The sequence below is a fragment of the Pongo abelii genome, chromosome 9 (genome assembly GCF_028885655.2).
Source record: "Pongo abelii isolate AG06213 chromosome 9, NHGRI_mPonAbe1-v2.0_pri, whole genome shotgun sequence".
Lineage (NCBI taxonomy): Eukaryota > Metazoa > Chordata > Mammalia > Primates > Hominidae > Pongo > Pongo abelii.
Window position 1 is genome coordinate 77,609,537 of NC_071994.2, and position 11,426 is coordinate 77,620,962.

General features: G+C 55.9%; 1 protein-coding gene across 2 annotated transcripts; it reads left to right on the plus strand.

Annotated features, from left to right (window-relative positions):
* Nucleotides 1-653: 653 nt before the first annotated feature.
* On the plus strand, nucleotides 654-11,151 carry SERPINH1 (serpin family H member 1). 2 transcript variants are annotated; one of them, NM_001131973.1, is given in 7 exon segments: nucleotides 654-723; nucleotides 4,723-5,201; nucleotides 5,203-5,262; nucleotides 5,265-5,378; nucleotides 7,140-7,238; nucleotides 7,350-7,582; nucleotides 10,146-11,149. In NM_001131973.1, coding segments are annotated over 6 exon segments (1,254 nt in total). In that variant the 5' UTR covers nucleotides 654-723; nucleotides 4,723-4,756; the 3' UTR covers nucleotides 10,449-11,149.
* The last annotated feature ends 275 nt before the right edge of the window (nucleotides 11,152-11,426 follow it).

Genomic DNA, 11,426 nt, shown 5'->3' on the forward strand with positions numbered 1-11,426 from the left:
TTTTCCTTCCTGTGCACTCCTCTAAGCCCAGCCAGACCACCTGAAGTTCCCCAGGCATCTTTGCCTCTATTACTCCAAGACTTGAACTTTCCGGGTGCCGGGCAGGTACCGGGTCTGGTCTGCTCCCTCTGACCATCGCTGAGGTTGAGGTTTTTTGAATGTACAAGCATGGAGAAGGGTACTGCCTTCAGAAGCCTGAACGTCTCCCCTGAGAGGGAGAGGGGTGCACAGGACTCAATTATGTTTCAGCTTGAAAATGGGGGAGAGTGGGGAGAAGGGGAGATGGCTCTGCTTGGGGCAAAGCCCCTGCGGGGAAACGGGCGCCTGAAAGAATGTGCGATTCGGAGTGGGCTAGCTTGTGCAGACAGCCTGGGGGTGGGAGGAAGCTCGCACTCTGAAGGGCACGCTGGTCCCCGTGGGGACTCCCGGCGCCCCGCAGCCCGGGCCGCCGAGGGAGGCAGTAGGACCCAGGGGCCGGGAGGCGCCGGCAGAGGGAGGGGCCGCGGGCCGGGGAGGTTTTGAGGGAGGTCTTTGGCTTTTTTTGGCGGAGCTGGGGCGCCCTCCGGAAGCGTTTCCAACTTTCCAGAAGTTTCTCGGGACGGGCAGGAGGGGGTGGGGACTGCCATATATAGATCCCGGGAGCAGGGGAGCGGGCTAAGAGTAGAATCGTGTCGCGGCTCGAGAGCGAGAGTCACGTCCCGGCGCCAGCCCAGCCCGACCCAGGTGAGGGGCGGGAGACGCCCGCGTGCGTGCGGCCCGGGGGAGCGCCGAGCAATCTGGGGGTGCGCGAGGGAGTAAGAGGGGCGAGGGGACCCTGCGAAGCGTTGGGGGCCGAGCCAGAGCCTGCAAACTGGAGTCCTCGGCACTTTGGGGGCCGCTGGAGAGTTTGGAATCGAGAGCCCAGGGCTAGCCGGTGATGGAGCCAGCTGAGGGCTAGGGCGGAGATCGGAGCCGGCGTGGGAGTCCGTGCACTCGGAGGACTGGGAAAAAGTGCAGGGACCCCTAGAAGGTGGTGGTGGCAGATACGAGACTAGGTGCTGTGTAAAGGGGGCTGGGGGCGGAGAGCAGAGCCTCTGCGGAAAGAAACAGAGGAGGAAGGAGATGGGTCTGGTGCCTCTTCCCGCAAGGGTAGGGAGGACAGGCCGGCCTCGCAGTTCCAGGTCACTTCCGTTCTGGGGTTGAGGCTCAGGGGCAGCAGTGATTGGTGGCCCAGCCTCCTCACAGGCTTGCTGAGGGAATCTGAGCCTCCTGAAGGTAGTAGGGTGGTGGGAAAAGAGGTGAAATCGTCTCGACTCCTGGGGTCCATGTGCTCTGGTAGAAGTGGGCGACGGTGGCTCAATTTCTGACCAGCAGCTTGCAGCCTAGATGATGGCAGCCAAAGGAAAGACTTGGCCAGCGAGGCTCCCTACCCTCCGAAAAAGGGAGTGGGGGTCAGCAGGGTCTGCTCTGCTCTGGGGATTAGGGGGCTGACTAGAAGGATTTGAGTCTTTCCTTCTGTCCACTGCCACAGGGTTCTTGGAGTAACTGCAGGGTTTAAACTGCAGGGTCTAACTTCCAGAGGCTGGGGTTCCCTGCCCCCCAGCTTAGAGACATTCCTGAGGTGGCTGGAGAGCAGGAAGGAGAATGAATGCACTTCCAGACTGGCCCAGAGCTTCAGCCCCTCCTCTTCCTTGTTTCCGGCTGGTCCCTCTGGGCTGTAGGGCCCGGATGGAGGCCTGGGGAAAATGAGGGGGCTTTGGTTCTCCGGAATTCCGGCCGGGGCCACACCCTCCTGTCTTCAGATGGTTCACGTACCCATCCCCCCTTCCCGTCCTCTCCTTTGTCTCCTCTTGTCACCGGGACTCCCAGCAGAGATTTTTTTTGTACTGGCTGTGTAACAGGACACCACATGCAGCCCTCAGGAGGGGCTCTATGCTTCTGTGAGGAAGGACCCCTGTGCTGGGAAGGCAGACCCCTGTTTATCCCGAGGGACCTGGGGTGAACCCCTGCCCTGGCCTCGTTTCTCCCATTGTACAGTGAGGTGGTCAACCTCCAAGGTCCCTGTAGATCGGGGACTGGTTGTGCCCTCTACACCAGGGGCCTCCTCACCATCTCTCCTCTGCCGGCTCCCGCCCTCTTCACTCTTCTGTTTTCTTTCAGAATGAAAAAGGCAGGCATTGACCTCCCTCTGAGGCAGTTCCAGGTACTTTAGACCTCTCAAGTGTTTGGGACCCTCTGGTGGCCCCCATCATCTCCTCCCCTTCCCTTCCAGACCCTGCTCTGTCTGGCTAGCTGTGGGCACAGCCCTGGCTAGGTGATCTTGTATTTTCTTTGTGGGACTGTAACTCAGCTAACCGTGGCCTGAGGGCTGGCATTTCTCTGTGGCAAGATGGGCTGGGCTGTGGGAGGCTGGCCTGCTTGCAGTAACTTGCCTTCCCCGGTTCCTGCTGCTGGGTTCAGTGGGGCTGCCCTTCTCTCCAGTAGCGCATCTCCCTTCAGAGATCCATGTGCGGATGGGAAGGGAACTAAGGCCAAGAAGGCTCCTGGAGTCCCCTGGCAAATACGTGGCACCCCCTGGGACCTGAATCAGGCCTGCTTCCCAGGCTGGAAGCCCCCCTCTGCCGGCCGGTGGAGATAGTTCAGCCTCCTGCCTGCCACGTCACCACCAGGAGCAGGAGCTAAGCTGCTGCGGGCCTAGCGGGCTGCCTGAGGAATCCCAAACCAGTTATTTGGAACTTGCTTGAGAAGCCCCTCCCAGTCCTTTGAGGTTCTGGCTGGTGGGGGTGGGGGCTGTCAAGATGGTATCTGCCACGTGGCATGGCTGGGAGCGGGCTCTTCATCTGCCTCCTCAGGGAAGGCAGGCTGGTGGCCTCTGCTGCGGTCTGAGCTCCAGCATCAATGGTCTGGATCAGAGGTGGCTTTTGAGTAGGGTGGCCATATACCTATTGTCCTGGCATAATAATTAGTAGTGCTCATTTTACTCTTATAAGTGTCCGTGTTTGTGCAATAAATTATATGGTTGCTCTGCCTTTGAGGCTCCAGTTCTGGCAGGGAAGGAGCCAGAGCTGGGAGGGAGGTGTCTTGGGGTTTATTCTAGGCCCCAAGATATCCCCTTCATTTTAGGGTGAGACTCAGATCTCCCCGCTCCTTCCAGACATTTTTAGATCTTTGGGCCTTCCCTCCTCTCCCCACCTCCCTCCCCTTGGACCCTTTGCTTCTCTTATACTGCACCTTCAAGGCTCCGAGGAGGGAGGCAGTCCAGGAAGATGGGGAGCCTGTCCAGGTTTTTGGGATGGCAGCAGTAGAATCTTCCCAGAAATACAGTGGTCCCCAGGCAGCCAGAGTCCTGAGGGTCTTCCACCAGGATCTCAAATGTTCGGTCTTCTTCAAGGATGACTACAAGTTGGGATCTACCAGAGCAGTGGATTCGCAGCCTCCACCAGGATTCCTTCTATCCTTCCCTTTGCCCTGTCATCTCTCCTGTGCTGTCGCATGATGTAGAGGAGGATAATGGCCCGAAGGGAGAGACGGAGTGTGGAAGTATCCCAGGAACAGAGACTGTCCCAATTGGAGGCCCCAGAGAGGGGACTGGGGCTTGTTCTGGGGGCCACTGCTACTGCTGGGGCTTGGGGAGGAGGCCTGAGGGCAACCCTGAAGCCGTGGAGCAGATGGCCTGTGTGGCAGTGGCTGTCAGATGGGAGGGCAGAATGGAATCTGACGTGGCTCCAGCTTCCTTGAAGGCTGAGTGCACATCTGGCCAGCTGCTGATGATGGGGGAGGGGGTCACTGCTCTATTGAGCTGTGTGTGACTCACCCTTTTCCCTAGTATCCTGTCCTTGTGCTATGTCAGGAAGCCTCCTCCCCAGCCCCACCGAGTCTTCAAAGGAGTCGGTTCCCCAGGAGCTTTTGTCCTGGGGATTTCCCATCCGCACTGGGAGCACTGTGGGTAGATGGGCATTCCAAGTTCCTGCCCAGACAGAAGCCGTGGGCATGGAGACCTGGACCCTTCAGCTTGGAAAAGGGAGACTGAGGCTGAGTGGACACAGGACACACACACACTCTCAGGGTCACCCTTGGGGCAACAGAGTGGAGCATCTGGGCTGCCCATTTAATGAGTGACCCAACTGGTGACTCATTAACATCCCAGAGCAAAATGAAAGGCATGGGGGTGGGGCAGCCCTCCAGCTCTGTCCCTCATCCCTTGCCCAGGCATCTGGGTTTCCTGCAGATTCTCAGCTCAGCTGCTGCTTTTTCTCACTGGAAAAGGGCTCCCAGGGTTATGTGAGATCAGGGCTGACCACTCTATAAACTGATGAAGACCCCAGGTCTGGCCAAGTGACCCCGTTTTACCTTCGTTCAGGAAGAGCTGAGGCCTACTGTGTACTAGGCACGGGAGATATAGTGGCAACCAGATTGGCTAGCTTTTCTGTCCTGGAGGCCACAGCCTACTTAGGAGCAGAAATAGATATGAAATAAACACACAAATAAGTGGAAGTGTTGGCTGGCCAATGCAGGAAATCAATAAGGTGGTCTGGTGGTGACTTGCTGGGAATGCTTCTTTGAGTAGGGAGGTAACAGAGGCCTCTGAGAGGCTGGCAGCTCTGAGTCAGGTCTGGGATTCCTGGACTGTGGGCTCTGTTGCCCCCATCTCCAGGGGACTTGTGGCAGCCAGAGGGCTGGGGGTGGTTGTTGGGGAGGAAGGCCTTGGGCTTCAAGACCACCCTGGCTGTGCAATCCTCACAGGCCCACCGTGGTGCACGCAAACCACCTCCCGGCCATGCGCTCCCTCCTGCTCCTCAGCGCCTTCTGCCTCCTGGCGGCGGCCCTGGCCGCCGAGGTGAAGAAACCTGCAGCCGCAGCAGCTCCTGGCACCGCGGAGAAGTTGAGCCCCAAGGCGGCCACGCTTGCCGAGCGCAGCGCCGGCCTGGCCTTCAGCTTGTACCAGGCCATGGCCAAGGACCAGGCAGTGGAGAACATCCTGGTGTCACCCGTTGTGGTGGCCTCGTCGCTGGGGCTCGTGTCGTTGGGCGGCAAGGCGACCACAGCGTCGCAGGCCAAGGCAGTGCTGAGCGCCGAGCAGCTGCGCGACGAGGAGGTGCACGCCGGCCTGGGCGAGCTGCTGCGCTCCCTCAGCAACTCGACGGCGCGCAACGTGACCTGGAAGCTGGGCAGCCGACTGTACGGACCCAGCTCAGTGAGCTTCGCTGATGACTTCGTGCGCAGCAGCAAGCAGCACTACAACTGCGAGCACTCCAAGATCAACTTCCGCGACAAGCGCAGCGCGCTGCAATCCATCAACGAGTGGGCCGCGCAGACCACCGACGGCAAGCTGCCCGAGGTCACCAAGGACGTGGAGCGCACGGACGGCGCCCTGCTCGTCAACGCCATGTTCTTCAAGCGTGAGTCGGGGGCGCGTTCAGGGGTCCTCCTCCTCCTCCTCCTCCCAGGACCCCCTACAAGAGTTAGGACGACATTCCGTGCGCTCCATTCTTCACTGCCTCTCATTTATGCTGTGACAACCCAGGGAGGCTGGACTGTCACTCAGCTTTTTGTACAGACTGGAAACTAGATTCAGAGACAGGTAGCAGCGTGTAAAGGAATGGTTCAGGGAGCGGAGGCCCCAGAGGGACTCCATGGAATATATTCCGACCGAATTTCGTCAAAGTGCTCGCCCTTGTATATCTTGGAATGAATAAAATTTAATAATCCATTCTGCCTCAGTAGTGAGCTAAAGAAAGAACCCAAATCCTTTTTTTAAAATTATTTTTATTTTGAGATGGAATCTCACTCTGTCACCCAGGCTGGAGTGCAATGGCACGCTCTCAGCTCACTGCAGCCTTGGCCTCCTGGGTTCAAGCAATTCTCCTGCCTCAGCCTCCCGAGTAGCTGGGATTACAGGTGCCTACCACCACACCGAGCTAATTTTTGTATTTTTAGTAGAGATGGGGTTTCGCCATGTTGGCCAGGCTGGTCTTAAACTCCTGGCCTCAAGTGATCTGCCTGCCTCGGCCTCCCAAAGTGCTGGGATTACAGGTGTGAGCCACCACATCTGGCCAAGACCCTGAATCATTAAAGCAACCTTGGGGGCAGGCAGTGTTACCTTCATTTCACAGTGAGGATACTGAGGCTCAGCAAGGAAGAAGCAGAGCCAGGCCTCAGGCCCAGATGCCTCTGTCTTCAGTTGAAGATTAGATGTAGGGTTAATAAATATTTTTGAGTACCTACATAGACAACACTATTCTCACAGTTTGCTGTGAGAATGAAGTAACCCTCGTTTTACAAATGAGGCCAAGCTAGGAGAGCTGAGGTCTCCCCGAGTCGGTGGCTGAGCTTGGATTGGAACACAGGTCTGGCTGTGAGCAAGGGCAGGGTTCAGACCACTCTCAGACATTTTTTGTTGTTATTTTCTGGTCATGGAGACAGAACTTGCAGAGGAAAATGAAGGGTGGGCCGAGCACAGTGGCTCACGCCTGTAATCCTATCACTTTGGGAGGCCAAGGTGGGTGGATCACATGAGCCCAGGAATTCGAGACCAGCCTCGGATGGCGAAACCCCATGTCTACAAAAAATTAGCCAGGCGTGGTGGTGCATGCTGGTAGTCCCAGCTACTCTGGAGGCTGAGGTGGGAGGATCGCTGGAGCCGGGGAATTCAAGACTGCAGTGTGTCGTGATTGTATCACTGCACTCCAGCTGCAGGATGGAGTGGGACGGACCTTGTCTCAAAAAGAAAAAGATAAAAAAAAATTAAGGGTGGTCATGGGGCACTCCCTGCCCAGGGCACAGCTGTCCCTCAGGTACCAGGTAGGATAGAAAGCCCACCTCAGAGCATGTTTCCAAAATATCTGACAAGTGCCAGAGCTGGGGGTGGCCATAGAGGTGGCTGAGCTGAGGGCGGAATTAATTCTCTATCATATGGGAGCAGCAGGCACTGACTGTAGGGAACCGCATCCTCAGATGGCATGTCCTGGGGCCAAGACCCCTTCCCAAAGCTGGGAACATAGACTCTGTGGGCTGGGTGCTCTACAGCTGGGCCCTGAAGAATGGAGCAAAGACCTGTGGCAAGGATAAATCAAGGGTCTGCAGCTGGGGGTGGCTGTGGGCTGTGATTGTGTCTGGGGGCGGCCATGTGTCTCTGACCCTGTGTTTTGCCCCAACTACAGCACACTGGGATGAGAAATTCCACCACAAGATGGTGGACAACCGTGGCTTCATGGTGACTCGGTCCTATACCGTGGGTGTCATGATGATGCACCGGACAGGTAGGTTCTGTGAGGAGCAGGGTGTCAAGGTGGGTAGGGGTCCAAGGGTAGTTGGGGTCTGACCCACCCCTGCACACAGGGTGCCCAGTGTCCTTTCCGCTCCTCTCCCAGGCCTCTACAACTACTATGACGACGAGAAAGAAAAGCTGCAAATCGTGGAGATGCCCCTGGCCCACAAGCTCTCCAGCCTCATCATCCTCATGCCCCATCACGTGGAGCCTCTCGAGCGCCTTGAAAAGCTGCTAACCAAAGAGCAGCTGAAGATCTGGATGGGGAAGATGCAGAAGAAGGCTGTTGCCATCTCCTTGCCCAAGGGTGTGGTGGAGGTGACCCATGACCTGCAGGTAAGGGGTGGCCCAGCCTAGGGGCCTGCAGGGCTTGGAGCCAGGGGGAGGTGCTTGGGGGGCCCACTCACCAATTCAGCAGGTCTGTCCCAAGACCCCCTGGATGTCCAGGCAGTGCTGGGCTCTGTGATGGGGGAAGCTGGGGCAGGAGGTGTGGGCTGTGCCCTTGGGAAGATGGTGATAATACCAACAGCTAAATATAACGGAACACTTCCTGTATGCTAGGCGTTCTTCTAAGCACTTTATACGTATTATTATTATCTTTTTTTTGAGATGGAGTCTCACTTTGTTGCCCAGGCTGGAGTGCAATGGTGCCATCTTGGCTCACTTCATCCTCCACCTCGAGGGTTCAAGCGATTCTCCTGCCTCAGCCTCCCGAGTAGTTGGGATTACAGGCATGTGCCACCACCCCCAGCTAATTTTTGTATTTTTAATAGAGACGGGATTTCACCATTGTTGGCCAGGCTGGTCTCGAACTCCTGACATCAAGTGATCCTCCTGCCTCGGCCTCCCAAAGTGCTGGGATTACAGGTGTGAGCCATCGTGCCCAGCCTTTATACGTATTAAACTCTTTTAATCCTCAAAACAACTTTATTAGGTAGGACTCTAAGTTTCATCTTAGAGATGAGGAAACTGAGGCTCAGAAAGGTTAAGTAACCTGTGCAAAGTCACACAGCTAGTAATTCAGACATCTTGCACCAGAGCTAACCCTCGGTCACTGCACTGCCTCTGAGGTCTGAAGTGCCCCCAGTTATAGATTGTTTAAGCTGGAGGATTATCTACCATGCAATAATCAGACTGGTAGCTATGGGTCATCTAGGATGGCCAGAAACTTAACACACATTCTCAAGATTCTCCCCTGCAACCACCCTGGGTAGTGGGCAGAGGCTCAGAGAGAAGCAATGACTCCCTAAGGTTCCCCAGGCTCATAAGTGGTGGAGTTGCAATTAGACCTCAAGGTAAAAACATAATAGCGGCCTTTTTGTCAATCGAGAGATATTTTCGACTTACCCAAAAGAGGAAACTTTCGTGTCATTCTTTCCTTGGATGCCACAAATGGTTCTCACCTGCAGAATCGATCCAGACTTGCCCAGAGAGCTTGGAGAGATAAAGCTGGAGATGAAGTGGGGCTTAGGCTCCAAACCAGGGACAAGTGGAGCTCGTACTGGTCTGTGCTGTAGACCCTGGGAGTTCCTGGAGAGGGGCCCTGATCCTTCCCCACCCCCTTCTCCAGTGGCTGTTGTCCCACCCCCTTCTCCCCTTGTTCCTCTGGTGTCTTCCTGGAACCCTCAGTGGAGACCCCACCCCCTAGTTCATGGGGTAGATTGAGTTGGGAAATTTGAGGCGGATGATGTGTGCGAGGTCATCGGGGTGGGAAGAGCTGGGCCTACCTCGAATGCCTGTCTCAGGACCCCCTGAGTCTCAGGACCTCAGGCCTAGTTCCTGTGTGGCCTTGCCAGGGAGGTGGAGGTCATCCTGCAGAATCCTGGACCCTGGATGCTGCCATTCACTCAGCCCACAGCCGTTTACTGTCCTCTCTCCTGCATTGAGAGCCAGGGAGAGCGCTGGACATGGGCCCCGCCCTCAGGGAGCTCCAAGCCAGGTGGGAGAGACAGGCAGCACCAGACTGATAACAGAAAGGTCCAGGGAGGCACCACTCATCCTGTGGGCTCGGGAAGGCTTCCTGAAAGAAGTGGTTTCTAAAGAGCCCTAATGGGAGACAGGATGGCCATCCAGGATATAAGCTGTTCTGTGAGGCTGTCTGGAGAGTGGGGTGGGGCGTGCCAAGGGATGTGGCTGGAGGCTGCCACAGAGGCACAGGTGATACGTTAAAGAGCTTATGGTTGGCTTCCAAGAGCTGTGCAGGGCCATGGAAAGATGTGTGTGTATGTGTTTTAACTTTTTACTATCAAACATTGGAAAAATAAAAGTAGATTAGTGTAATGAAACCTCAAGTGTCTATCGCCCAGCTTCAAGCATTATCAGCTCATGGCCAATAGTGATCCATTTATACCCACTAATTCCCCCCTGCATCCGATTATTCTGAAGCAAATTCCAGGCATCCTATCACTCTGGACAGGTTTTCAGCCCCAGAGTGATGTGGACATAGTTGTCCTTAGATCAGTCTTTCTCACACTTGAGTATGCTAAGAAAGCACTTGGGGAGTTTGTGAAAAGGAATCCATGCCCACTCCCAGAGATTCTGATTCAGGGGGTCTGGGCTGGGGTCAGGACATGAGCATTTGAGATAAGCCCCTGGGTGGTGCCCATGCTGCCTGTCCCTGAACTGCAGCTGGGCAGTGCCGGGGTATGTTCTCCCTTGTTTTTCTGAGTCTCAGCTTCCTCATCTGTGAAGTGGCGATTAGAAGCCCTTGTAGGGTTGCAGTGAGAATTGAGAAAGCTGTGATTTGAAGTGCCAGTGCCATGCCTGGCATACAGAAGGTGGCCGGGGAGTGGTTCTGTCCTCTCTGAGGAGCAGTCAGGGTAGTATGGGGTGGAGGGTTTGAGGGTGGAGGAGCCTGGCATGCCATGGCCTCACCTGGCACACCTCCTTGTTCCCACAGAAACACCTGGCTGGGCTGGGCCTGACTGAGGCCATTGACAAGAACAAGGCCGACTTGTCACGCATGTCAGGCAAGAAGGACCTGTACCTGGCCAGCGTGTTCCACGCCACCGCCTTTGAGTTGGACACAGATGGCAACCCCTTTGACCAGGACATCTACGGGCGCGAGGAGCTGCGCAGCCCCAAGCTGTTCTACGCCGACCACCCCTTCATCTTCCTAGTGCGGGACACCCAAAGCGGCTCCCTGCTATTCATTGGGCGCCTGGTCCGGCCTAAGGGTGACAAGATGCGAGACGAGTTATAGGGCCTCAGGGTGCACACAGGATGGCAGGAGGCAGCCAAAGGCTCCTGAGACACATGGGTGCTATTGGGGTTGGGGGGGAGGTGAGGCACCAGCCTTGGATACTCCATGGGGTGGGGGTGGAAAAACAGACCAGGGTTCCCGTGTGCCTGAGAGGACCTTCCCAGCTAGAATTCACTCCACTTGGACATGGGCCCCAGATACCATGATGCTGAGCCCGGAAACTCCACATCCTGTGGGACCTGGGCCATAGTCATCCTGCCTGCCCTCAAAGTCCCAGATCAAGCCTGCCTCAATCAGTATTCATATTTATAGCCAGGTACCTTCTCACCTGTGAGACCAAATTGAGCTAGGGGAGTCAGCTAGCCCTCTTCTCCTGACACTAAAACACCTCAGCCACCTCCCCAGCTCTATCCCAACCTCTCCCAACTATAAAACTAGGTGCTGCAGCCCCTGGGACCAGGCACCCCCAGAATGACCTGGCCGCAGTGAGGCGGATCGAGAAGGAGCTCCCAGGAGGGGCTTCTGGGCAGACTCTGGTCAAGAAGCATCGTGTCTGGCGTTGTGGGGATGAACTTTTTGTTTTGTTTCTTCCTTTTTTAGTTCTCCAAAGATAGGGAGGGAAGGGGGAACATGAGCCTTTGTTGCTATCAATCCAAGAACTTATTTGTACAATTTTTTTTTCAATAAAACTTTTCCAATGAAATTTTGTTGGAGCGTGGAAGAAGATTGGATCAGGAGATTCTTACACCATTCTTCCCAGGGGACAAGGTCTCCTGTTAAGGCAGACTCGCTACTGATGGCTCATATCAGGCCCTGGAATGCTGGCAGATCACTGTGCAGACAGCGCCAAGTGGCAGGTGCGTTCCATGCTGACCCGGGAAATGGTTCTGGCTCTGGCAGCCCTGGAGAAGTTGCAGCTGCAGGACCTGAATGCGAGCACTGGACCTGGAGCCAGTCTTCAGCCTCTTCGCCTTTCTT

Coding starts and splice junctions, on each gene's coding strand:
- SERPINH1 (XM_009246844.4), top strand. CDS start 4,757: ATGCGCTCCCTCCTGCTCCTCAGCGCCTTCTGCCTCCTGGCGGCGGCC. Junction 5,379..7,139: donor CAACGCCATGTTCTTCAAGC/GTGAGTCGGGGG, acceptor CCCCAACTACAG/CACACTGGGATGAGAAATTC. Junction 7,239..7,349: donor CATGATGATGCACCGGACAG/GTAGGTTCTGTG, acceptor CTCCTCTCCCAG/GCCTCTACAACTACTATGAC.